The sequence below is a fragment of the Hemitrygon akajei genome, chromosome 27 (assembly GCF_048418815.1).
Source record: "Hemitrygon akajei chromosome 27, sHemAka1.3, whole genome shotgun sequence".
In the NCBI taxonomy this organism is placed as follows: domain Eukaryota; kingdom Metazoa; phylum Chordata; class Chondrichthyes; order Myliobatiformes; family Dasyatidae; genus Hemitrygon; species Hemitrygon akajei.
Window position 1 is genome coordinate 26,306,634 of NC_133150.1, and position 27,845 is coordinate 26,334,478.

General features: G+C 40.0%; 1 protein-coding gene across 5 annotated transcripts in view; it reads right to left on the bottom strand.

Annotated features, from left to right (window-relative positions):
• The window catches only part of celsr2 (cadherin, EGF LAG seven-pass G-type receptor 2), a 314,788-nt gene that overhangs the window by 68,369 nt on the left and 218,574 nt on the right, over positions 1-27,845 (bottom strand). For all 5 annotated transcript variants that reach the window (XM_073030493.1, XM_073030495.1, XM_073030494.1 and 2 more), the window contains exons 7-10: positions 26,688-26,851; positions 25,514-25,639; positions 8,798-8,964; positions 3,128-3,313 (exon numbers count right to left, since the gene is read on the bottom strand). In XM_073030493.1, coding sequence (XP_072886594.1) covers positions 3,128-3,313; positions 8,798-8,964; positions 25,514-25,639; positions 26,688-26,851 — 643 coding nt within the window. The remainder of the gene's footprint in view (positions 1-3,127; positions 3,314-8,797; positions 8,965-25,513; positions 25,640-26,687; positions 26,852-27,845) is intronic.

The window sequence follows — 27,845 nt, forward strand, 5'->3', positions numbered from 1 at the left end:
GGGGGCTACCATTACCAATACACTGAAGTGGAAGAAGCATGTTACACTCATCACGAGGAAAGACCAGCAGAAATTTTCTTTCTACACCAGCTTAGGAAAATTAACATCTAGGGAAGTATCCTGATGAATTTCTACTTGGCCATAATTGAGAGGTGGCTGGTGGTGTAACGGCATCTGTACTGGACTTCGAGGCGAGTGGTCTCAGGTTCGAATCTGGCCAGCTCCTTACATGTTTTCCATCCTTGCTCAGTTGAGCACTGAGCTAGCTACTCGGTTCAAGTGTAAAAAAAACAAACGCTAAGAAAATGGCAAAGGTTTCTGCCTGATGTGCCACGAGGCATGGAGAGGGACAACAGTAATTGAGATCTCCTCTATCACCGTTTGGTTTCCTGCTGCCTCCTCCCTCTCCAAGTCCACTCAGTGAAGAATGGCATTAAATGACCTGTTCGTCATCAGAACAGAAAAAAAATACTGCTGACTCCACCCACCCTAGCAGTCACCTATTAAAAAAATTGCCATCAGGGAGACTCTACAGGTCTATCACCACCAGGACCACACATCATCTCCAAAGCTTCTTGTAGCTATCCAGCTTCTCAACAAAACTCAGGCGTAATATCCTAACTGTCCCTGCACAACATCCTGCTCTCCTTGTTCTGCTGATGATTATTTAGTCTGTTCATATGTTCACATTTATTTAAATTCAATTATTGACATTTGTACATGTGGTCATTCTGCTAACTGTTGATTGCTCATGACTGCACTATTACCTTGTAGATGTTGGTTGCTATTGTGTTGTCTGTTACAGTATTGTCCTGTGTTTTATGCTCGGCACTGAACCACAATCAATCTTGGTATGTTTCACATACTGGTGATTCTGATTTCGATTCTGATTCTGATTTTGTAACAAGTACAAACATTAATTTAACATAACGTTTGTAAAATTCTCCAATGTGGTTGGTTAATATTTTCTAATTCCTTTCTGTATATTGATGAACGGAGAAAGATTTGGAAAATATTTCTGCCCTCTTTCTAGGAATAGAAAGCATTTACGCACAATGGTTAGTTTAGGAGGTACACCTGCTCATTAATGCAAGTATCTAATTGTCATTCATGTGGCAGCAACTCATTGCATAAAAACATGCAGACATGGTCACGGGGTTCGGTTATTGCTCAGACCAAACATCAGAGTGGGGAAGCAATGTGATCTAAGTGACTTTGACTGGGTAATGATTGCTGCTGCACTATGTGATGACTTGAGTACCTAAGAAACTGCTGATCTCCTGAAATTTTCTCACACAGCGGACTCCAGAGTATACATAAAATGTTGCAAAAGAAAACCTTCAGTGAGCAGCAGCTCTGTGGGTAAAATGCCTTGTTAATGAGAGAGGTTAGAGGAGAAAGACCAGACTGGTTCAAGCCGACAAGAAGGTGATAGTAACTCATATAACCACGCGTTACAACAGCAGTGTGCAGTAGTGCTTTCTGAACGCACAACACGTCGACCCTTGAAGATGATGGGTGACAGCAGGAGAAGACCACAAACACACACACCGTAGCCACTTTATCTGGTACAGGAGGTACCTTATAGAGTGGCCATTGAGTGTATAGTCAAGACTGAAGCATTACAGTAGAGAGATGAGAAATCAGATTGGCAATGCTCTCTTACCTCCAAAAGAAGGAAATAGATGGGCATTGTGGAGAAAGGAACCTGAGAATGGGACGAAGGGAAAAAGCATAGATGGAGAAATCAATTGTAGCTCCTTTTGCATGGGCAATTGAAGGTATTTTTGTGTGCAGGGACGCACAATTTGAATATATGTATTCAAAATGCACACTGACCCCAGATGGTGAGGGCTTGGTTCTCTAAGACATTTCACCAACTGCCAAAAAGTAAGAAAATTACTGCACAAATTTATGGAATTTTAAATTGACAATATGACCTAATTTCTTTCCAGTTTTGTTGTCTGTGTCTGCTCCCAGTTGAAGGCCATGTGGATAATGATCTATCAGTGAGGGCATTTTTACCATTACATCACCCCACTGATCATTTCTCATGACAGAGTCCGGAGACTAAAGTGCTACTTGATAATTTAACTTGGCAGTTAATAGGATGAGAGCTAAGCATCTCCCTCCTCAGGGCATGTGCCTGCATGCAAAATCTCTGTCTTGATTGGCGAACAATATACCATAATTTTCAGAGACCCTCCTGGGAATCCCCATATCGGGATCACTCAGGCTAACTTCAATTATATATTATCTCCTCAGAGAATTCTGGCAAACTCAGTGTGGGCCAGGAGTTTAACACTGAGCTTGCATGACCTACACTGTGGGCAGCAGAGTGGTTAGCGTAACATTTTACGGTGCCAGCAACCTGCAGTCAATTCTGCTGCTGTCTGTGAGGAGATTGTGTGTTCTCCCCATGTCTGTGTGAGTTTCCTCTGGGTTTCTCCCACATTGCAAAGATCTGTGGTAAGGGTTAGCGAGTTGTGGGCACGCTATACCGGTGCAAGAACATGGCGATGTCTGCAGGCTGCTCCCAGCACATCCTCGGACTGCGTTGGTTGTCGGCACAAACTTTACATATCACTGTATACTTCCATGTGACAGATAAGACTGATCATAAAAATTTTAATTCGTAGCCCAGTTCCAGAAACCAGGTGTACATTTCTTGCTGAGACATTAGCGATGTCCTTGGGAGCGGCATGATAGAGTACTGGTTAAGGTAACACTCTACAGCACTAGCGACCCGGGTTCAGTTCCTGCCGGTGTCTGTAAGGGGTTTGTATGTTCTCCCCATGACAACATGGGTTTCCTCTGGGGGCTTCGGTTTCCTCCCACAGACCAAAGACGTTCTGATTGGTAGGTTAATTGGTCATTGTAAATTGTCCCATGATTAGGCTAAGGTTAAATCAGGGGTTGCTAGGGGAACAGCTCTAAGGGCCAGAAGGGCCTATCGCTTGCTGTATCTATCTAAATAAATAGATAAATCAGCAAACAAGTATATAGCGAGATTTATTTATTTATAAATTACAGGAAATTATTTATAGACATGATTCAAACACAATTCAGTTTCTTTCTTCACTAACTTACTTAATGGTTTGAAATACCTAATGCTTGCAGTCATTACCTGATGATGCCCATAGTCTATTGACATGAGAACTGTGTATTTGGTCTCTTTTCCATTTTTGGAACTTCGAAGCTCTAGCTGCAAATGGTGCCAATCACCATCGTTCACTTTTATTTGTTCCATTGTCAGAGCTGTGACTTGGCTGCTCGAGCGATACACATTTAGCATCACGTTGCCCTCACTCAGCTGAAAAAAAAGATAAAGATATTGGTGTTAAAAGTAGTGGATAAAAACAAGATAACGTTTATCCTCCTCCAATAATAACTTATTTTTAAAAAACTGTGAAATGGTCGTCATGTACGTGTAGGCAGGTGGATGCACATGAACATGAAGGATGTCCAACTTTGCACTTGCTCCAAATGCTGGAAAATGTGCTCAAACCCCTCAGCTTCCATGGAGATCTCAACTGAATGACGTTGCACTTTCCCAGGCATTGCACACAATCTAAGAAAGCTGGTTCAGATTCCTCCAGATGAAGCAAGAGTGACTAAACTGAGAAGGGATTTACAAAGGGTATTTTATATGAAGAATGCCATTGCCATTGGTCAGTTTCCCAGATGATGGAGTTTACTTTTTTTCTGGTGTGCATGTAAAGCTAATGGCCCAACAATTCAAGAAATTGGATGAAAGTATTTTAAGAGCAGTGTTGCGATATTTAGCACACACTTGTGCACTGCACAGTTCCCGCATGTTTCCCAGTGTTACCTCTAGTCGAGCCTGCAGCTGCTACTGCGTTGCTGTGCCGACCGCTAGGAAATGAGTCATTGCTTAATGAACTCTCTGTGCAGTAGTCACAGTGTAGTGGCGAAACAGATGGCCTTTCAGGTGCGAGGTAACAACGGGGAGGGAGAGAGTGCATTCCCTCGTGTGATTGTAATGGACTGGACAGCTGCAAGGACCCGCAGGTCTTGGTGAGGTGGAGACTCCATGAGGGACTGCACATCACAGAATCAGTAAAGCTTGCTGCCCATTTGTGGAAGAATGCAGTATCTTTGACTCTCAAGACTGGAAAGAAAGCCAATGGATAAAGAACAGAGACTATAAGAATGAGTAAATCGAAATGGACCCCTCAGCAAGGCTATAAGGAATCACAGTGAGGGATACTGCAAATCACAATAATTATTGTTCACCAAATTCTCTAAGAAAAGATTTCACTTGGAATAACATTTGAGAACCCTTTTCAGGTTGTAAAACTTCACATAGAACACAAATCTGAGGAATAAATGTTGTATGCCATTTTGAACTGGGAACATAATTACTGTGGCTCCAGATTGTAAAAGGATTTAGCTAATAAATTATAAGCAGGTCTATTTATAGCTAAGAAAATGAGTTATTAATAAGTTATACACAGTGATAGTACCCAAAATTTCTTGGAGACATGAGACACTACAAATGCAGGAATCTGGAGCAAAAAAAAGACTGCTTGAGAAACCAACACAAAACGCTGGAGGAACTCAGTCGGCCAGGCAGCATCTGTGGAAAAGAGTAAAGAGTCGATGTTTCAGACTGAGGCCCTACATCAGGACTCAGTTGACTGTTTAGCAGTCCTAATAAAGAGTCTAAGCCCAAAACGTCGACTGTTTACTCTTTTCCATAGATGCTGCCTGGCCTGCTGAGTTCCTCCAGCACTTTGTGTGCATTGCTTTGGATTTCCAGCATCTGCAGATTTTCTCGTGTTTGTGACACTGGAGAAACTCAATGACTCAGGCAGTATCTGTGGAGGAAAATGACAGTTGACATTTCAGGCCAAGACCCATCATCTCGACCGGTGAAAGGTAATGAAGGGGCCAAATGAAACGTCAAGTGTCCATTTCCATTCCCAGATGGTCCCTAACATGTTGAGTTCCTCCAGCTGTTCATTTTTCATCTCCTACAATTACTTTGAGAATTAAAGTATCTGTAACTCTTCCAGGAGTGATTACAGTAATTCTGTCTTTTCAGCCTAAAGCAAATTCCAAAGTGGCAGGAAGTGCACAAAGTGTCTAAGGTAAAATCAGGGCTGTTTCAAACATGACCGTTCCAGATCTCGTGCATTGTCTTGTTGGATTTAGTTTCGTAATAACCATACAATCTGAGTTGTTAAGAAAGATACATTTCGAAGCAATGTATTTTCATTCTTCGATAAAGCTAGCCTTTTAGAATGCTTCATGGATACTCATATTGCATTTGAAACTTCCTTTACAATCTACCTCTTTTGACCACAGAATATCAATTTTGAGTTTTATTTTCTGAAAGTGTACTCTCTATTGTAACGTAGGAAATCTCAGCAGCCAAAGGTTACATACAAAGCACCTAGAAATAACCAGTGAAATGAAGGCCAGTTGAAGAGCGTTGGTGATGATGACTGAGAGGTAACCAATGGTTAAGACGTATGGGTTTGAGACTTGATGGGGTAGGCAGTTGTGTGTGAATGTAAGGGTCAGTGGCTACTGATTTCCCTGCTCATTGACAAATCACAAGAATGAAAGAGCAGGAATGATCCATCCAGCACTTCTGTCTGCTGATTTTCCACCTCAGCACATCTTCCCCATTTTTCATGATTCTTTTAATCCCAGAAATCCTTGCATTTTCAATGAGAATACCGATTCAGCTTCCAGAGCACTGCGGAGTTCACCACACACACAGGAAAGAAAGCTCTCTTTCAAATAATCATGTGTACAACAGTGGCGTGCAGAAGAGCAGCTCTGAATGTTAAACTTTGAAGTGGAAAACCATGAACGTACACTCTGTGACCACTTTATCAGTTACTAATAAAGTACCCACTGAGTGTGGTCTAACAATCCACTTTTACTAATATTCTCATGATGATAGTGCCACAGCACATCTTTTCAATGTATGCTCAATTATTTAAGACTATATATATGTGGTACTCAATTAGGACAGGATGCTCTTAATGGGAAAACTGTAAAAACTTGAGGGAAAGATAGCAGGCTGGTGTAGACGTGATGTTTGTTTTCATCCAACTAGCTGTAAAAACAAGTCTATCTGTTAGGGATAAAATCTTATGTCAACACATCAAAAGCAAGAAGAAATTTGACCCTGAGAGTGAGCAGAATTCTTGTCTGAGTTTTTTCAGGCTCTGAAGAGTGATGAAAAGAATTATTATATCCTCCTTCATGACAACAATAATTTCATATAAAACTGATTAAGAATTTGAGGAATATTCCTTCCTTGGATTTACAGTTCATTTGGTAGATTGTTTTTCTCCAGTCAAATCACATTTTTTAAAGTTGCTTACATTTCCTAGTGGAGGAAAGTTAATCAAAAGAATTATAGTTAGACATAAAGCAAGGGATCGTGGCACCTTGGCAGACATGAACATTTCTAATGGTACTTAAGGGCTTTTCTAACAGCTGGTTATTTGACACAACCCCATGCCAACATGACCCAACCTTCACAGTTCATCCCACTGCATTACGGAGCTCCACACTGGGGCAGGCTAAAAATACTTTTTGACCATCATGTCAGTGGATGGATCCAGTTCTAGCAATTCAATTGATGCATCAGGTTTACAGAATGGCACCAGACAAATCCATGCCTTGTAAAGCATGCAAAGTTGTACCCTCCACTGCTCTCCCCTTCCCTAGCATACCCAGCTGGATCTGATCTCCAGCCACTGTTCTTCAGACCTCCTTGTCTCTGGCCCTCCAGCTCTCTCAAATGTTTATCAATGTTATAAAAGTGGATAAGGTTTCATAAACAGCAAAGCAAAAATATCCACTTTACCTCTTTCAGTAGTGTTCGGTCATCAGAAACATCAAGTGTTGACCAGGACAATTTGAACCTTTTCTTCCACAAATTCTTGGATTATTTAATAGTCAATCAAACAGACATTTCTGTTTAACATCTCATTCAAAGGATGATACCTTTAACAATACAGCACTCTGATGGCAATGCATACGCGTGTCACTCTTGATTAGGTATTTAAATGGCTCAGTGAATGCTTCCAGCACACAACGTTAACTCAGATGTTCAAGGGATACTGATCCAAATTGATCACAAATAGGTAAACAATTTATGAAAAAAGTACAGGATTTAACAGTTAGCAGCATATGCAAATAAGTATTTTCTTAAAAATACATATTCTGTTGTATGTGCTAGAGTTTAATATTAAGTGAAAAATTGCTGCTATTAAATAATATGTGAATAGTTGATTCAATGAAATACTGCCATCCTGAAACTTGCTGAAGAAATAATGCCTATTTAAAATCTTTTGGGGAAGAAGCAATTGTATGGGGGAGTTGGGTTGGAACGGGGTCAGTGGTCAAGAAAATCATACCCGATGAGTTTTCCTTACTTCTATAACTGATTAATAGGGCATAATAGAGGGATGCCTCATAATAGAGAGATTATTCCTCATAATAGAGGGATGCCCATTTAGAACAGAGATGAGAAGTAATTTCTTTAGCAGGATAGTGGTGAATATGTGGAATTTGTTGCCATTGGTGGCGGTGGAGGTCAAGTCACTGGGTGTAGTTAATGCACAGGCTGATAGGTCTTGATTAGTCAGGGCATGAAGGGACAGAGGGAGAGGGCAGGAGAGGGCTGAGAAAGAAAATGAATCAACCATGATGAAATGATGGAACAGACTCGATGGGCCAAATGGCCTAATTCTACTATTTCTTATGGCTTTATGGTCCGATAACCTTTAATCTTGAGTATAATTCTAATACATTAGCATGTTTTCCAATAGTTAAAATCAAAACTAAAAGAGAAATTAAAATATCTGAAAAAAGAACCCGAAATATTGCCCTATTCTCCCTAAGCATCTAGTACTTCCATTAATTCATGTGGCAGAGTCACCATCAGCAAGGCCATCATTTATTGCCTGTCTCTGATGTCCCTTGCACCAAGTGGCTCCAACATTTCTTCAAAGGCCAGTTAAAAACGTTCTGTTGTGAGTTTACAGTCAACTGCAGCCAAGGTTGCAAGGGTAAGATAGGTTCAGCGACCTGTCTCCATTTCTCTCTGGAGTGAAGGAGAATGAGGGGGTGAATTGACAGAGATGCACAAGATGATAAGAGGCATAATGGATAGTCAGAGACTCCCCCCCCCCCCCCCCCAGGGCAGAAATGGCTAATACAAGGGGGCATAATTTTAAGGTGACTGGAGGAAAGTATGGGGGGGGGGGCAAGTGAGAGGCAAGTTCTTTGCACAGAGGGTGGTGGGTGTATGAAGTCCCCTGGGGGGGGGGGGGGTAGAGGCAGATACATTATGGACATTTAAGAAACTCTTAGATGGAGGCCTATGTAGGTGGAAAAGGTTAGATTGATCTTGGAGTAGGTTAAAATGTCAGCACTACATTGTGGGCCAAAGGGCCTGTACTGTACTGTAAGGTTCTAAGCTTCATAACAACACATTTCCTTCTGAACAGAGCAGTTGTGAACCAGATGGGCTTTTATGTCTTGTTCATCTGATGGTGAGCATCACTGAAGCTAACATTTCAATTCCTGATCTATTTAATTAACCAAATTTAAATACACCACCCCCCACAGTCAGACATGAATCATCTGCTTCGGCTTTTGGCTATTTGTTGGGCAACTTAGCCACCAGATCGTCGCACCCCCTTACCCTCTTTTCATTGATATTGGTATCCAGGATATGTACTTAAAAACACACAAACAACAAATAACTTGTAAAGTATTTCATGAAATGGATCAATTTACCAACCTGAATGCTGATGGCAGAGAACTGGCCAGCATCTACTCGAATAAAGAGCCCATTCGCCTGGCGTGTACGGAACATCAATCCAATGTACCAGGGCAAAGTGATTGTACTGACGAGATTACTCCATGAAACAAGGCTGTTACCCAGGAACCTCTGGGGATTTGCCATTACTAAAACAGGAGAAAGATCAGTTCATTACTGTATTCTTTTGGGAGACAGACATCAAATATTAACCAAACCAGAATGTTATATTTCAATTTACAGTGCTATCAATTAATAATCAGCCAGCTAAATAAATCATCAGTTTTTTTCATGTATAGAATACGATATCTTGCAATTCTTCTCACCTTTTCATAAAACATAGCTTGAAACAGGGGGAAAAAGTTGTAAGATACTCAATAATCAACAGAGCGTCATTCATCTTCACTTTAGTTTAATCTAGGTCTGTCAATATAAACTGGTGCACACCTGATCTGTTCAAACAGAAGTAATGGGTAACTCCGCCTCTTTAATTGACAAACTCATGTGAACAAATTCACGGTAATAGGCGCCAGGCTTGAGTAAATAAAAGAACAGAAGGGGTGAATCAGGTAGTAATTAGGTGTGATGGTATGTTTAGCTCCGACAGAAGCTTGCCAGCAATATTCTCCAGAATAACTTGTTTTGGAGTCTTCACAGATTTCCATACACCTCTTTTAAATCGGGACCTCTCCTCAATTTTCCTTCCAAAATTGCATTTACCTCTTCAGGCTTTTAAACTTAAATTTGTTTTCATTTGTTCATGTTTGGCTCATTTACTTAGATGCAGGATCCTTCAGTATAAAATAAAATCATATCAGCATAAAAAGACACACATTCACATCGTGCGCAAGTTACCAAGACCTGCTACTAACCTAAACTGAATCAGCTCCGTCATCGGCACTGGCGTCCGTAGTTTCCAGGACATATTCAAAGAGTGATACCTCAAAAAGATTGTGTCCATCGTTAAGGACCTCCACCCCCCACACCTCACACCCAGGACATACCCTTTCTCATTGCTATCATCATTCAACAATTCAGGAACCATTCTGTCCCCTCTGCCATCCAATTTCTGAATGGACATTGATCACATGAACACTACTTCATTACTTTTTTATTTCTATCTTTGTACTATGTATTTAACTATTTAAGATGTATACTATTGTAATGAAGTTTTTTTTCTTTTCTATTATGTATTGCATTCTACTGCTGCTGCAAAGTTAAAAAAATCATGACATATGCCAGTGATATTAAACCTGATTCTGATTATTTCTGATAGTAATTATTAACATGAATGACCTTTCTCGTTTCAGTATTCCCTGGGTGATTATCCTTTGATATCCTTAGTATAATGAGGAAGAGAGAAGATAATTTCAGGAAATAAATTAATACCATACTGCAAAGGAGATTATCTACATAAATATAATTTATAGCAGATAATGGCGGCATGTATACTTGCAGCAGTTTCTCAGGAGCCAACCAAAGGTGCTTTTTCCTTTGTTAAATCTGTTTTTAATACACAGTAAGACTATTCTTGATTCCAGTAATTACGTGTACAGCAGGCCCACCAGATTAGTGAGCTGCATGTTAGTCGGAATAGCCAGCTGGGGTGTCGTAAGAGCCGGTCGGCTGTTCAGAGAAAGTGAGTTGGCCTGTTCGGTTGAGGGAATCCAGATTGGCTGACAGGCCGATGGATTCGCGCTGGGCCGTTGTGCCGTCAGACTGGGGGATTCGAGTCAGGCTGCTGGGCTGCAGGAGGAGCTGGACTGGATTTGGAACAACTGAGCTGGGTTGGGACCATGCTGCTGCCTGCAACTCGGAGGTACCAGAGTTGGTGCCGTCAAGTTTACACGAAGGTGGCGTGTAGGGAAATCACGAGTGATTGTCCTGGATGTTTCTTTTGCGATCACAAGAACCTGCTGGACATTGACTGCCGCAGGTCTGCTTCCCTTGCTTCGTGGACAGACAGACGGCGAGGCAGCAATGTTGCATCGGTTGTAGAGAGGACTGGGTCTCAAGCCACAGGCTTGCATTGTGGCAAGGCGGCTGGGCTCGCTTGGGGGTGGCCTCTCCCACCAGTGCTGCCCTCCAGTGTTGCATTGGTGAAATTGCAGGCTGGAATGCTAGGAACCTTCAATTTGCAGGACTTATTGCTCAGGGCCTTGGACTAAAAACTTGTGTTCTTATATGACCATGTTCTCTTTTTTTGACTTTCCCGCTATTTTGAATGTGCAATTATGTTTTTTGCATTTTGTCCCTAGAGGAACGCTGTCTCATTTGGCCGTAACAATGTATGGTTTGAATGACAACTAAACTTTATTTCACTTCATTTGGTTTTTATAGAGCAACATATATTGCCACAGTCCTACAATCTGACAGAAGATGACATTGCTGCCACTGAGTTTGTAGAAGTAGTTCCTTGACAAACTGCGTCCTTTTGATTTAAAGTTTACAAATGTAGAAATGTGGAGCTGCAAGTCTGAAACCATCGGAATTAATTCAAACATCCCAAAGTCCAACTAACCTTTACCCCTGCTACAAGGAGCTCTCCCATGCAGAACTGTGCCATGCAAAGTTTAACAGAGCTTTGAGCTTTCATGTGAGTGTAAGCCTGAAATTGGATTGGCCAATGAATGTCACTTTGCATTTATACGTATAGGAAAACCTTTTGTCGCTATAGTAACCCTTTACCGAATTAATTCACATTTTGAACATCATCACTGAGAAATTATAGAACCATTGAAATGCTTGACCGTATCCTTTCAGATTTGATTCCAATTTATTACTAGAAGGACAGCAGTGCTTCACGACAATGGGTCGCCATTACCTTCCCATTGGGAACAATACAAAAATTGTGGCTTAGCCAGTGATGTTATTTACTGGAAAATGCATAAAGCCAGAAATTCCCTTGACAGAGGTCCTTTCACACATAAATTGTGGTTGTTAAATAGAGTGACTGGAGAGTAGGGCTCCCATTGCACAGATGACTTTACACACTGCTGTCTGAAGCCTATTGTTACTTTATTGATAAGAGATAATCAACAACTTCTAGCTGTTGAATCATACAACAGTCAGCTAGATGAACAAATGGATGGATGGATGGGGAGAAAAGAGACTACAGATTGCTGGAATCTAGAGGCACAATCAATCTGCTTGAGGAAGTCTCTCATTTTTACCCTTCCTTTATGGCTATACATTGCCCCAATTCAGCCCACTGAGCCTGCTCTGTCATTTTATCATGGCTGGTTTATTATCCCTTTCAACCCCACTCTTCTTTCTTTCTTTTTTTTATAATTTTTATGTGTTTCTACAAAACAACTACAAAAAATACATCAACAAAGTGAAGATTAATACAGTGCAAAACAATCTCATCAAATATATAATTCATAACAATAAGGAAACAGCACCCAAAATAAAATCATATATAGTATCCTCCCCATCCTCCCACGACGAAACTCCAGGGCAACCATTACAATATGAAAAAAAAATTAATTGGAGCGTTCGACCCCACAGAGCTGTAAATATATATATATAAATAAAAGTATAATGCCTACTACCAAAACTATAATGTAATTCCCATCAAAAAGAAACCATAAAACTTACAGAAAAAAGCTGAAAGTAAGGGATTATGGTACAGAAAAACAGAATAAACTTAATCTAAAGAGGAGTTACGGAAGTATTCAGGAAAAGGTCCCCACACCTTATGAAACTTTATGTCTGAAATGAGAAGTGAATTTAATTTTTTCAAGTTCTAAACAGGACATAATATCACTAAGCCATTCAGCATGGGTGGGTGGGGCAATATCTCTCCACCTGAGAAGAACTAAGCGTCTAGCCAAAACAGAGGCAAAAAGATAGTGTTCTATCTCAAATGCATGTCTGCCTCACCCAAGGTACCAAAAAGGGCAATCAGAAGGTTAGCTTCTAAGTGGCAATTAAGAATATGGGATAAAGATAAAAAGATTTCTCTCCAGAATTTCTCCAGACTAGGACAAGCCCAGTACATATGAATAAGAGAAGCCTTGCCCCCTTTATACTTATCGCAAACAGGACTAATGTCAGGATAAAAGTGCGACAATTTAGTTTTAGACATATGAGCCCTATGTATATATAACCTTAAACTACAAAAGACAATGGCGAACACATTAAGAGGCTGAATTAACTAATTTAAGAATTGAATCCCAGACCGCATCAGATAAAGAAATATTTAAATCATGCTCCCAAGCAGTTCCAACTTTATCAACTTTTTACGGGAGAGCTGGGTTCCAGCATCTCGATCCTACGTCATCACGTGACGTCCCCCTAACTTTATCAAAGGGGGCACGGCTCAAGGTCACAAACTTATCACGAATAGTGTATATTAAGCCTTTACCCAATGGATTAATACAAAGAAACAGGTCCACAACTTTTTTCTCGGGCATCTCAGGAAAATTGGATAATAAAGGGTTAATGAAATGTCTAATTGGAAGGTATCTAAAGAAATGTGTATTAGGTAGGTTAAACTTTACAGACAGTTGTTGAAAAGTTGCAAAATGATTATCTATGAAAAGATTTTCAAAGCGCCTAATGCCCTTTCTATACCAATCATGAAATGTTGAGTCTTGCGTAGAAGGTAGGAAAGTGTAAAATAAGACTAGAGAGAGAGAAACCATGAAGACCATTATATTTTCTAAACTGAGCCCATATTATCAGAGTATGACTAATAAGAGGATTAACAATTGGTCTAGGCAAGTGACAAGGAAGTGCAGATCAAAGAAGTGCAGAAATAGAGAGATCCTTAGTAGAGTTCAACTCCATTGCCACCCATTTTGGGCAGTCAGACTGATTTTGAAAGAAGGACCAAAAAGTAAGACAACAAATACTGGCTGCCCAATAATATGAACGGAAGTTAAGAAAAGCCATACTGCCGCCTTTTTTAGATTTTTGAAGGTAAGCTTTGTTAAGTCTAGAATGTTTGCCCTTCCATAGGTAGGGCAAAATGATAGAAACTAACGAATCAAAAAAAGCTTTAGAAATAAAAATTGGTAAAGACTGAAATAAGTATAAAAATTTAGGAAGGATAAACATTTTAATAACATTAATTCGACCTACTAGAGACATGGATAAGGATGACCATTGTGTCAAACTCTGTTTTGTAGAATTTAAAAGATCCTTCTGCCCATTCTTTTGCCTTCTCCCCGTAACTTTTGATGCCCTTATGAATTAAGAACCTATTAGCATCCGATTTTAATATACCCAATGCCTCCATAGCCGTCTAAGGCAATGAATTCTACAGATTCACTGTCCTCTGGCTAAAGAAATTCCATCTCATCTCTGTTCTAAAGGGAGATCCCCTTATTTTGAGGCTCTGGCCTCTGGTCCTAGACTTCGCCACTATATGAAACATCCTCTTCAACTATCTATGCCTTCAACACTATCTATGCCTTTCAATATTCCAAAGTTTTCAGTGATATTCCCTCTCATTCTTCTAAACTCCAGTGAGTACAGGCCCAGAGCCATCAAACACACCTCAGACATTAATCCTTTCATTCCCAGAATCACTCTCGTGAATCTCTTCTGGACCATCCCAATGCCAGCACATCCTTTCTTAGACAAAGGGGCCCAAAACTGCTCACAATATTCCAGAGGTGCCTTTAGCTCCCCTTATACCTTGTCACTAGCAGAATGGAATGGTTAAAATATAACTCTATTTCTGAGTAACGTTTCAGGTTGAGAAGCCTTTGCCTGTTCTGATGAAAGGTCTTCAACCAGATATATTCATTCTGTCTCCCTTTCTGAAAGTGCTACCTGACCTGTTATATGTTTCCAACATTCTGTTTTTGTTTCAAATTTATAACCAGCAGATATATTGCTTTTCAAAGTCAAAAAAGTCAAAGTAATATTTATTATAAGGGCACATACAGTGCCTATAAAAAGTATTCACCCCCCACACACCCCTGGAAGTTGACATGTTTTATTGTTTTACAATACTGAATCACAGTGGATTTAATTTGACACTGATCAACAGAAAAAGTCTCTTTTGTGTTAAAGTGAAAACAGATCTCTACAAAGTGATCTAAATTAATTACAAATATAAAACACAAACTAATTGTTTGCATAAGTATTCACCCCCTTCAAATTGGTATTTAGTAGATGCAATTACAGCCTTGAATCTGTGTGGATAGATCTCTATAAGCTTTGTACATCTGGACACTGCAATTTTTCCCCATTCTTCTTTACAAAACTGCTCAAGCTCTGTCAGATTGCACGGGGACCATGCGTGAACAGCCCTTTTCAAGTCCAGCCACAAATTCTCAATTGGATTGAGATCTGGACTCTGACTTGGCCACCCATGGACATTAACTTTGTTGTTTTTAAGCCATTCCTGTGTAGCTTTGGTATTATGCTTGGGGTCATTGTCTTGCTGGAAATCAAATCTTCTTTCAGTTACAGTTCTCTTGCAGACTGCATCAGACTTTCTTCCAGAATTTCCCTGTATTTTGTTGCATTCATTTTACCCTCTACCTTCACAAGCCTCCCAGGACCTGCTGCAGTGAAGCATCCCCACAGCGTGATGCAGCCACCACCATGCTTCATGGCAGGGATGGTATATTTTTGATGATAGTGTTTGGCTTACACCAAACATAGCATTTAGTCTGATGGCCAAAAAACTCAATTTTGGTTTCATCAGACCAGAGAACCTTCTTCCAACTGACTTCAGAGTCTCCCACATGCCTTCTGGCAAACTCTCGCTGAACCTCCAGTCCTGCTAAAGGGTCTCAGCGCAAAACTTCGACTGTACTCCTTTCCATAGATGCTGCCTAGCCGCTGAATTCCTCCGGCATCTTGTGTGTGTTGTTTAAATCTATTGTGATTCAATATCGTAAAACAATAAAACATTAAAAGTTCCAAGGGGATGAATACTTTTTATAGACACTGTACATGTCACCACATACAATCCTGACATTCTTTTTCCCGTAGGTATAATTAGCAAATCTACAGAACAATAACTGTAAACAGGAACAATAAACAACAAACTGTGCAAAAGCAAGTAATGAAATAGCAATAAATAATGAGAGCATGAAATAGACCATAAGGCATAGGAGCAGAATTAGGCCATTCAGCCCATCGAGTCTGCTCCGCCATTCCATTATGGCTGATCCCGGATCCTACTCAAACCCATACACCTGCCTTCTCGCCATAACCTTTGATGTCCTAATCAATCAAAAAACGAACAATTTTTGCTTTAAATACATCCAGACTTGGCCTCCACAGCTTCAACAGATTCACTATTTTCTGGCAAAAAAAAATTCCTCTTTACCTCAGTTCTAAAGGGTCGCCCCTCAATTTTGAGGCTGTGCCCTTTAGTTCTGGACACCTCCGCTGTAGGACCATCCTCTCCACATCTTAGTCTTTTCAACATTCGGTTGGTTGCAGTGAGATCGCCATGCATTCTTCTCAATTCCAGTGAGTACAGGCCCAAAGCTGCCAAGTGTTCCTCATATGTTAACCCTTACATTCCCAGAATCATCCTCCTGAACTTCTTCTGGACTCTCTCCAAAACTGTTAACAATATTCTAATGGCGGCCTGACTAGTGTCTTACAAAGCTTCAGCATTATCTCCTTGTTTTTATATTCTATTCCCCTTGAAATGAATGCCAACTTAGCATTTGCCTTCTCTACCACAGACTCAACCTGTAAATTAACCTTCTGGGAGTCTTGCATGAACAATCCCAAGTCCCTCTGATATTCAGATTTTCTCTCCATTTAGTCAATAGTCTGCACTTCCGTTCCTTTTACCAAAATGCATTATTATACTTTTCCCAACACTGTATTCCATCTGCAACTTTTTTGCCCGTTCTTCCAATTTGTCTATGTCCTGCTGCAATCGTATTGCTTCCTCAGCACTACCTACCCCTCCACCTACCTTCATATCACCTGCAAACTTTGCCACAAAGCCATCAAATCCATTCTCTAAATCACTGACAAACAATGTGAAAAGTAGCACTCCCAATACTGACCCCTGCGGAGAACCATTAGTCACCAGCAGCCAACCCGAAAAGGCTCTTTTTATTCCCACTCGCTGCCTCCTGTCTGTCAGCCATTCCTCTAACCGTGCCAGTATCTTTCCCGTAATGCCGAGGGATTTTATCTTGTTAAGCAGCCTCATGTGCGGCACATTATCCAAGGCCTTCTGAAAGCCCAAGCAAATAACATCCCCTGCCTCTCCTTTGTCCATCCTGCTTGTTACTTCCTCAAAGAACTCGAACAGATTGGTCAGGCAAGAGTTCCCTTTTACAGAAACCATGCTGACTTTGCCTCCTTTTATTTATCATTAGTCTCCAAGTACCCTGAAACCTCATCCCTTAATGATGGACTCCAACACTTTCCCCAGCCACTGAGATTAAACTAACTCACCTATAATTTCCTTTATTTTTCCTTCCTCCCTTCTTAAAGAGTGGAGTGACATTTGCCATCTTCCAGTCCTCTGGGACAATGGCAGAATCAAGTGATTTCTGAAAGATCATGACCAATGCATCTGCTATCTCTTCAGCAACCTCTTTTAGAACTCTGGGATGTAGTCCATCTGATCCAGGTGACTTATCCAACCTTTTCCTTTATAATAGCAATGGCACTCCCTCCTGCTCCCTGACACTCACGGACCTCTGGTACACTGCTAGTGTCTTCCACAGTGAAGAATGATGCCAAGTATTTATTAAGTTTGCCTGGCATTTCTTTGTCCCCCATTACTACCTCACCAGCATCATTTTCCAGTGGTCTAATGTCAACTCTCACCTCCCTTTTAATCTTAATATAACTGAAAAAACTTCCAGTATCCTGATTTATATTATTGACTAGTTTACCCTTTTTCTTTGTCTTCTTATAACTATTTTTAGTTGCCTTTTGTTGCATTTTGAAAACTTCCAAATCATCCAACATCCCACTCACTTTTGCTACATTATATGCCCCTTTCCTTGTCATCACGATTGCCTACCCCTGCCACTTGAGAACAACCCCTAGTTCACCTTGTGAACCATTCCCAGAAACTTCCGCCATCTCTACTCAGCCGCATTTCCTGCCAGTATCTCCCTCCAATCCGCCTGAGCAAGCTCCTCTCTCATGATACAATATTGATACATCTGACTTATGCATCTCCCTCTCTTGCGATCCGACATCAGCCTGATTTTCCCAATCCCCTTGCAATGATCACTCACATTTTAAGTTCCATTGATGCCATCCAGATGCAAAGTGAAACTTTAAACTCCATCCACATTGCCTCTGTTCTCCCCTTTCTCAGAAGACATTAGCTAATACTACATAGACAGGAATCAAATCTGGTCTCTCTTTGTATTGCGGAGGTCAATCACTTACAGAATTAAATTTGATAAATCATTAGAGAGCCTTATCTTCTCCCTTAAATAGCCTTTCATCTTTGTGTTTCAGATCTCCACAACCAAAAGTACTCTTATTGCTACAGGAGTATGATATTTTTCTGTTCTCATGTTCAAAATTTTCTCTTATATATGGACATTCCAGATTAGCTTGAGAAGACGTACAATATTTCACCTCCCCCCACATTATTATTCTGGCATCTTCTCCCTTCCTTTCCAGTCTCGAAGAAGGGTCTCGGCCTGAAATGTCAACTGTTTATTCACTTCCAGAGACGCTGCCTGACTTGCTGAGTTCCTCCAGCACTTAGTGTGTGTGCTGCTTAATATTTCAACTGGTATGATAATCCCACTGGATAATTATCATCTACCTTTTTTTCCAAAACCTGTCTAGACCCTTGTCCAAAGAGCAAATCCTGCAGGAGTTGCTACTATCTCTGCCAGCAGTAACACATCCAAAAGCAAACAGCTGTGGCTGAGGGAAACGGACAGCTAAACACAGCGTCAACCTATAAAACCCAAACACAGATGTAAATCATTAACTCTTCATACACGCAGCTGTCTCCAGAGAATCTCCATAGTGCCTTCTATTGTTTTAAAATAAACAGCAAATAATTTGACCCATGGATACCACAGGGCAGCTTCTGTGATCAGACTTAACAGGTTTGCAAAATTTTAATGGAACGGAAGCACCTGTTAAGAGGGAAATGTTGAATGTCAGATTTTACTTTTCCTTTCTCCTGTTGCCGGGAAAGTGAATTCAGCATTCAATTGATTATCTTGGCCTGGAGCTGTCGATAACTGAATGGCTGGAGAGTCTTGCCAGCGCATTCTGAACAAACAATGTTTCCTTAAGACAGATGCTTCTTTTTGTTCTTTTATGGTATGTGGGAGCGCACTGCGAGGGTCAGCAGTTATAGCTCATCCTTAACTACAGTTGAACTGATTCATTTCAGATGTCCAACACATTGCTGAAAGTCAGGAGTTAAACCTGTAGGTCAGACTAGACATGTTTTCTTCTCAAAGTGATAAATGCAAACCAGCAAGGTTTTTATTGTTATTTGGCAGTTTCATGGTCACCATTCTCAATTCTACTCTCTTCTTCAACTTGTGATTTACTTAATTGAAATAGATTTTCCAATTTACCATAACAGGCTTTTAACTTGTGCCATGGAGTCATAAAAATGTACAACACAGAAACAGGCCCATTGGCCCATCTAGTTCATGCCAAAACCATTTAAACTGCCTACTGCCATCAACTTGCACTGGGACCATAGCTCTCCATACTCCTACCATACATGTACCGATCCAAATTTTGCCTAAGCGTTGAAATTGAGCTTGCACACACCACTTGTGCTGGCAGCTCGTTCCACACTCTCACAACCCTCTGAGTGTGGTCCCTTAAACTTTTCACCTTTCACCCTTAACCCACGACCACTGGTTGCAGTCCTGCCCAACCTCAGTGGAAAAAGCCCGTTTGCATTTACCCTGTTTGCACCCCTCATAATCTTGTATGCCTCTATCGAATCTCCTCTCATCTTCTACGTTCTCAAGAATACAGTCCTAACCTATTCAATGTTTCCTGATAATTCAGGTCTTCTAGACCTGGGCAGCATCCTTGTAAATTTTCTCTGTACGCTTTCAACCTTCTTTACATCTTTCCTGTAGGTAGGTGACCAAAACTACACACATTATTCCAAATCAGTCCTCACCTTATGTTTTATGCAACTTCAACATAACACCCCATCTGCTGTCCTCAATACTTTGATTTATGAACGCCAACGTGCAAAGGCTTTTTTCGTGACCCTATCTTCACATTATTAGCTCAGATCTTGAGATGATGTGGTCAGTAACACCATTGGTTCATTCCAGTGATGTTGAGGTGCATCATTGTGGCAAAAAAGCTCTTGGATAAAAAATGTTGGGGCAATGATGCAGCCTTAGATAGAACTATTGCCTCCTTTGATATTACGTCTATTAAAGTAAACGGCATAGAAGCACCATGCTTCAACCTCCTACTTTTGTCCGAGCTAGTAACTCATGAATAAATGCATGAGCATTTAACAGGATGGATTGGTGTAAATTATCTTGGTAGCCCATAGAGATCATAAATTAACATCAACTTTCATGGGCTTGTGAAGACAGGGGGAGAAAAAGATAACTAAAAATATGAAGAGAAGTCATCTTATGAACAATAGTCAATAAGATCCATCTTTGGATTCCCCAAGCTAAAATAAACTGCACTGATTAAGCATCTTGCCTCAAACTAAATAGGTGGGCACTTGAGTGAGATACAAGCAACAAGCACCCAGCACGTTTCAACGGAGGTGGACTTTTTTTGTTCACCCTCATAAGCAGTAATTTATTGGTTGTCAGATACTTTGAGCACCTTCAAAGGGTTTACAGGTCACCCTTGGGTTACTGACAGACAATCTGTGAGCATTTTTACGTACAGACAAGCTCCAATCATTTTATAAAATCAAAAGTCCAACAAATGTTCAGTCCTACAAACAATAATGAGATTTTTCTCTCTCTCCACTTTTAGTAGCTCTTTCTTCACTGTTTTATGTGCCTTTAACATCATTCATTACAATAATGTACAGGTATGGTCACTATATTGAGTAATTATTATGTATTTTTTCGATTTATGGACAAAGTTAACTTAAAGACGTAATTTCCTTTGATGTCCTCCACACCCTGTCTTTCCTTCCTGAGTTCTTTGGAACAAATTGTTAACTTTTTAAATTTGCCTGCCAATCAGTTCTTAAGTTAGTGGCTGTACAATTCAGTCCAGTGTGTTCTGTAAATTGCTGATAGAGAGATGAGTGATGGAATGCTAAGTGGCCACAGAAACTTTCAAATTGTACTTCAGGATAAAGAACATATTCCTATTTCCTTTGGACAAAATCCTGGTTTAATGTTTAAGTTATATAAAGAAATTTTTACTAACCAAATCCTCCTGAACTTTAAAATTTAGAATATAGTTCTTGAAATATTGCTCTGGAATACCCTTTACTGTATCAATATTTTATCTGTCTCTAAACTATCTCTAAACTAACTTCCCTTACAAAGCTGCAAGGTTGCTTCAACTCTTCTAAGGAACTTCTGACAGGAGAACACATGTCCTTTCTGTTTTGCTTTACAGCTTGGGGTACAGTGTACATAGATTAAGTTACTGCCCCAGCAATTAGAGACCGAGCCCACTGATACAGGAACTCGCACTGAGGCCGAAGAAGAATTTGAATTCAGTCAATGAAATAAATCTCAGATTAAAATTAGTCTCGCAATGGTGACCACTAAATTACCTGATCATTGCAAAAACACTTCTGATTAATGGAGTTCTTCAGGGAAGGGAATCTATTAACATTATCTGGTCTGAACCACATGTGGGTCTAGACCAGGGGTTCCTGGCCTTTTTTAATGCCATGGACCCTGACCCATAACCGAGGGGTCCGTGAACCCCGGGTTGGGAACCCCTGGTTTAGACCATCTACAGTATGTTCCTGTATAGAGCATCTGGCCCAGAACGTTGTGCTGACCTTTTAACCTACTCTAAGATCAATCTAACCCTTCCCTCCCACGTAGCTCACCATTTATTTTTGTCATCAATGTGCCTAGCTAAGAGTGTAGAATATAGAACATGTCTCTTTGTAGTCCCCTTGGTTCAACGATAATTTGGGGTGAACAATTAATGTCAGCATTGTCACATCCTATGAACTAATTTTAAGAAAAAAATTAACACAGCGTGGCCAGAATACAAAAAGGTTTTTGCGTGGGTTTTTTTTTGCAACTGATACCGGCGACTACGGTAGGTAGCAAGACCCCTTTAGATGTTGCTAATCTTGTATGCCACAAGTTCGATTTGCTGATTTGTTGGATGCGAGCCGGGGTGGATGGAGGGGGCCTAGTCTTTAGTCTTAGCAAGGATTAGGCCTGAAGTCATGGTGTTGCCTGTTTGAGGGGACAAAGCTGTTGTGCTTCACTGGGGGGGGGGAGTGGGGGGGGGGTGGCATAGTATCCAGAACAGAGTCGGAGCTCCCCTCCCAGGGCTCTGCTGTTGTAGAAACATTTATTGATACATACACAAGAATATTTATATCACTATATACATTGTTCATCTGAAAGCATTCTCCAGCTAGATTCCTCTGACCATAGTGCATGATCTCACTCCATTTGCCAAGTACACAAACACTCACTTTACCTATATGCCTCTGTTGCAGTACTTCCCAATCACATCACCTGACACCCAATAACACACACACAAAATGCTGAAGGAACTCAGCAAGTCAGGCAGCATCTATGGAGAGGAATAGGATTGACGTTTCAGGCTGAGACCTTCATCAGGACTTGGTATGTGTCAGATACAGAGCTTTAACCTCCGGCATCCAGGTCAGTTGTTATGATCAGGATTGATGCTGAACATTTATAGTTCCTTTCCCCCATAGAAATGTGAAATCCTCCAAAGCTGAATAATAGATAAAATGTTTCAAAATTTGGTTTAAAAATACATGCATTACACCAGCTTATGAATTTAAAAACACCTACTCTTCTATTATCAAAAATTCTGAGCCAGGATATGGAAAGCTGACTAGCAGAGTTACCCTTGTATAATCTGGTACATGTATTTATTAGTGTCAAACTGATGCTACTATTAGGCTATTTACGAAGTTTCACTATGCAGACAAGACAACGAGGTCTGCTGTGTTGAAACTCTGTCAGCAGCAATCATAAAGTTTTTATATGAGAATTAAGTGCTCAAGATCTTCTTGCCATCCTTAACATTTCCTTGTGAAAAGTACAAGGTTTTATTTTTCTTTCTTTTGAAGGGTTGTTTTTAATGCAAGACAAGCTCCATCACGCAAGAAGCAGGTGCATTGTAACTGGATCCATGGACGGAGTTCTGCAGAGCTACTTAAAACTATTCACCCATCTGCGGCATCGCGCACACAATGATACATCTGGTGAACTTTTGGAACTCTTGGAAACTTGCTGCTATGCTGTGTGTTACAATTCTTCTAATTCCTTATACGTTAACTCTCTCCCTACTGAACATACTTGAACCACAGGCGTTCAAGTGCAGCAAATTGTAGAAGAATTCACACACAAATGAACTTTAAATTTCATTAGTACCACACAAGCTAACAAAGACGGAAGCAGGCTTGCCAGAGGAAGTGTTATTATTTTAGCCCTCAATAAATTAAGCCTTAGCAAAATAAACACATTGTAGTTTGAAACAACATATACCACTTAATAAGATTCTTTTGAAGAACCATGAATCAAACATATCACAGGGACAGTCACTTAGCCAATGGCATCTTGATTACAAGTGAATAAAAATTCACTAAGTGAATTCCAAGTACAGAAACAATGTATCAGTTGCTTCAGACTCATCTTGCATTCTGTACTCACTGTTGGACAATAAATCTCATGAAACATCTATTGAGTTCTCTTAGAGTCATGTCATACAGTCCTCAAATCCAAAGATTATCCATTAACCATCATTCCATTTCTATTCTAAAAACATCTTCTTCACATGTTCCCACATTCCTTTCAATATCATAAAGGAATTTTATTTATAAAGTAGCACTTGGTCAAATTCCTCTTGAAATCCACATGCTCTACATTCAAAGCACATTATAAAATGGAAGCTGAGAAAGTTTGTCAACATAAATGGCTCCATCATTTAAATCAATCACTATTTACACTTTGAATATGATCAAGAAAACAAATTGGCTTCTCTTCTTCAGAATGCAACTTTGAAATAATAGCTATCACAAACTCAGAATCATTTTCTTTCTGTGTCAGCAGATTATGAGTTTGAATCTCACTCCAGGACTTTGAAAACAAGTGTCTTAGCTGACATTTCCAATGCAATACTTAAGGAGTGCCAAGCGGTCACAGAAGTTGCCCTTTGGGTGCAAGGTCCCAGTTGCTCTCTCGGAATAATTTTGAAAAGGGGCATAGATTCCTTCCCCAGATTATGATACAAAAAATTAACTACTTATTGCCTAAGGGACCTGGCTGTGTGCAAAGTGGTTGAGTAATGTTCAACGGTGACCAGACTTCAAAAGTGCTTTGGTACCACTTCTAATTTTTTCTAAGTTTAAACAGGATATGGTTTGGGAAAACCATTGAGAAGTAGTTGGAGGATTCATCTCCTTCCAATTCAATGAAATAGATCTTCTAGCCATTAAAATAGCAAATGCAATCATCCGCCGAGCTGAAGAGGGCAGATCAATCATTGGTAAACCAAAAATTGCAGTGATAGGGTGAGGTTGTAAATCAATGCGCAAAACTGCAGAGAACGTATCAAAAATATCTTTCCAATATTTTTCCAAAAGAGGTCAAGACCAAAACATATGAGTCAAAGAGGCTACCTCAGAATGACATCTATCGCAGATCGGATTTATATGAGAGTAAAAATGAGCTAATTTAGACATATGAGCCCCATGCACCACTTTAAATTGAATCAATGTATGCTTAGCACAAATAGATGAAAAGTGAACTAATTGAAAAATTTTCTCTCATTTCTCTATAGGTAAAGAAAGTTGAAGGTCCTTCTCCCATTCATTTTTAATTTTATCGGATATATCTGACTGCATAATCATATCATAAATGATTACTATTAAACCCTTTTGATAAGGGTTTAAGCCTAAAAAAATTTCTGTGATGTCAGTTGGATATGAAATCGGAAAAATAGTAACATCGTATTCAAAAAATCCCTGATCTGTAAATACCTAAAAAAATGGGATCTTGGCAAATTATATTTATTAGACAATACTAGACATGAAACAGTTATCCAAAAATAAATCAGAAAAACATATTATACTCTTTGTTTTCCAAACCAAAAAGGCTTGATCCATGACAGAGGGTTGAAAGAAAAAATTAGATATAATAGGACTTGATAAAATAAATTTATTCAAGCCAAAAAATTTACGAAACTGAAACCATATTCGTAATGTATGTTTAATTATTGGATTAACCATTTGTTTATTCCATTTAGACAGAACAAAGGGAAGCGAATTTCCTAAGATGGACGAAAGCGCTTTGGGACAATGAGTGTTTTAACAGGCACAATAGAAATGTTATGGTGCAGTATGTGGTACTCCATTACTGTATCTCAGCTGAACACTCTGTTCTCCTCCCTTTCTTTTTCCTGATCTATACATTTAATTAGTTTGTGTTGAGAACATGTCAATGAAATGTTAGTGTGTGGATCTACTTTCACAGAAGGGGGAGATTAATGGAGAAACTAATAAAAGAGGTCAAGTTGCTTTTTAATTGAAGTGACAACTTTAGAGAATGTGACCAGCTTGTGCATGTGAATCCATACCTTGCTCACAATTCTTTCCTCCAAAGCCCAGGGGACACTCACAACTGAAGGTCTCCCATCTGTTCACACAAGTTCCTCCATTCTTGCATGTGTTTGAATCACAGAAATTCCACTTGGCAGAACACCCTGCAGAGAGAGAAATTTTGCACAGATCATTTAACCGACATGTATATAACGGCATAACAGAGTATAATCCTTCTTCAGGCTGAGAATTCATCCAGCTCTTCGAAGGTAGAACAACAAGCAAATGGAAATAAACACACTCTACTTGTAAAAGTAAAGCAATAAAAAAACTGAAATTGTCTTTATTTGCATCCTAATTCATACACATCCCCATGCTGATTTATTTTTACGACATTATGTTGTTATTGAAATATACTCCTTTTTTCTCTGTAAGGTTTTACAGTTTCTCAGGAGAAGAGAAAATCCTTCCAATATTAACCCTTGATTTTCCATGGATTAATGCCTCTCACTGGTATATTACTCTTTAAACTATTGTCTTCTCCTCATGGTACACTAATTAAATGCAGAGTGGTTTCCAGACTGGTGGGTAGCTGGGAAGGGTGCACAAAAGATTTACGAGATGTCACTGTAACTGGAGGGTTTGATCTATGCAAGGAAAGTCAGGGACTTTTAACTCTCGAGTACAGGAGGCTGAGAGGAGACCTGATAGAGGTTTAGAAAATCAGGAAAGGCATTGATAATGTGAATAGTTATAATCCCTTTCTCAGTGTTGAGTAGCCTAAAACTAGAAGGCATTGGTTTAAGAAGGGATCTGAGGGATAAGGTTCTCCACACAGCAGGAGGTCGGTATATGGAATGAGCTGCAGTAGATGTGGGTATAATTATGATGTTTAAAATACATCAAGAATAGTAAAGGCTTAGAGAGAGATGGGCCAAATGCAAGACAATGGGACTAGTTCAAGTAGACAACATGGTCAGTATGGATGAGTTCAGCTGAAGCCCTGTTTATGTGCTGCCTATCTCTATAAGAGCCCAAAAGGAGCATCAGGGTTAAGAATCAATAAGGTGATAAAAAATAAATAGTTTTTACTCATGTTTTAATTATACCGTAAAAAGGTGGAAGCAATGGAGTGGGGGAGGGCTGCGAAAACATAAACCAATCCTCTGAACTGGGGTGTGGCAACCCGGTTACATTGGACTCTCTTGTTACCTGATACTGTGCCATTATTTGCAATGAAATCGGCCATATCAATTTGCTGGTTATCTATCAGTAAGTTCTTCATGCATCCCATAAATTCATGGTTCTGAAGTGGAAAGTCTACAGGCAGGTTTGGAACTCCACCAAGGAGTAGAGGGCCTGTCAAATCCAGGGACCTGAAAAGCAAAAGCAGAATCAATGGTCGTCTTCATCTTGCTCCTCCTAACATTATTAGGCCCTTCAAGTTCAATCAAATACTTTTGAACTTGACTAATAACATAGCAAGCGTAATCATTAATAAATATTCAAAGGCAAGTACAGACAAAGCACTCTCTAGAAATGTTTAATTCATTAAAAAATCTATACAATTCCACTACAAGCAACTTCTGGGATTCATTTTAACATGGAGACAAAATGCAGTCACTTCACTAACCAGGTGGAGGTTAAAGGCGAATGTGGGAGTCTTTCACAGTTCAGAGAATTTCAGCAAGTTTTGGACTTGCAAGTGCTGACATTCTGAACGCACTTGCATTCTGATCAAGAGTTTCAGATGTAATTGTTGTTAGTTAGTAAGAAGACCCAGACCATTTGGTCTTACTGACGTTGCATGCAAAGTTACAGCAAGTGAAAATAGTGACGGGTAATTAAAGTTCAATGAGCCTTGTTGAAAAATGTGGACACACGGCTGTTTCAAGTTGAATTGCCTATTGAATCTTGTAGCCAATGCACACAGTTGGCTAATGTAATCATTCAGGAAAAAGAATCACTTGCCTTTGGAATGGGGAAAATGAAATGAGACAAGGAAAGAAATCAAACAGAAATATATGATAAACAGAAAGGATTGTGCAGATGTTTGAAATCTTGAGAACACTGGAGGAACTTGGAACCCAATGAAGGGGAATGAATAGTCGACGATCAGGCCAAGAGACTTCATCAGGATTAGAAAGGAAGGGGACAGAAGTCAGAATAAGAATGTAGGAGGAGGGGAAGGGGCTCAAGCTGGCAGGTGATGGGTGAAACCGGGTGAGGGGGAAGGTGCATGGGTGGGGGAGTGGGATTAAGTAAGAAGTTCAAAGGTGAAAGGTGGAAAAGGTAAAGAACTGACGAAGGAGGAATATGATAGGAGAGGACAGAGGATCTTGGAAAATAAGAAAAGAGGAAAAGCTCCAA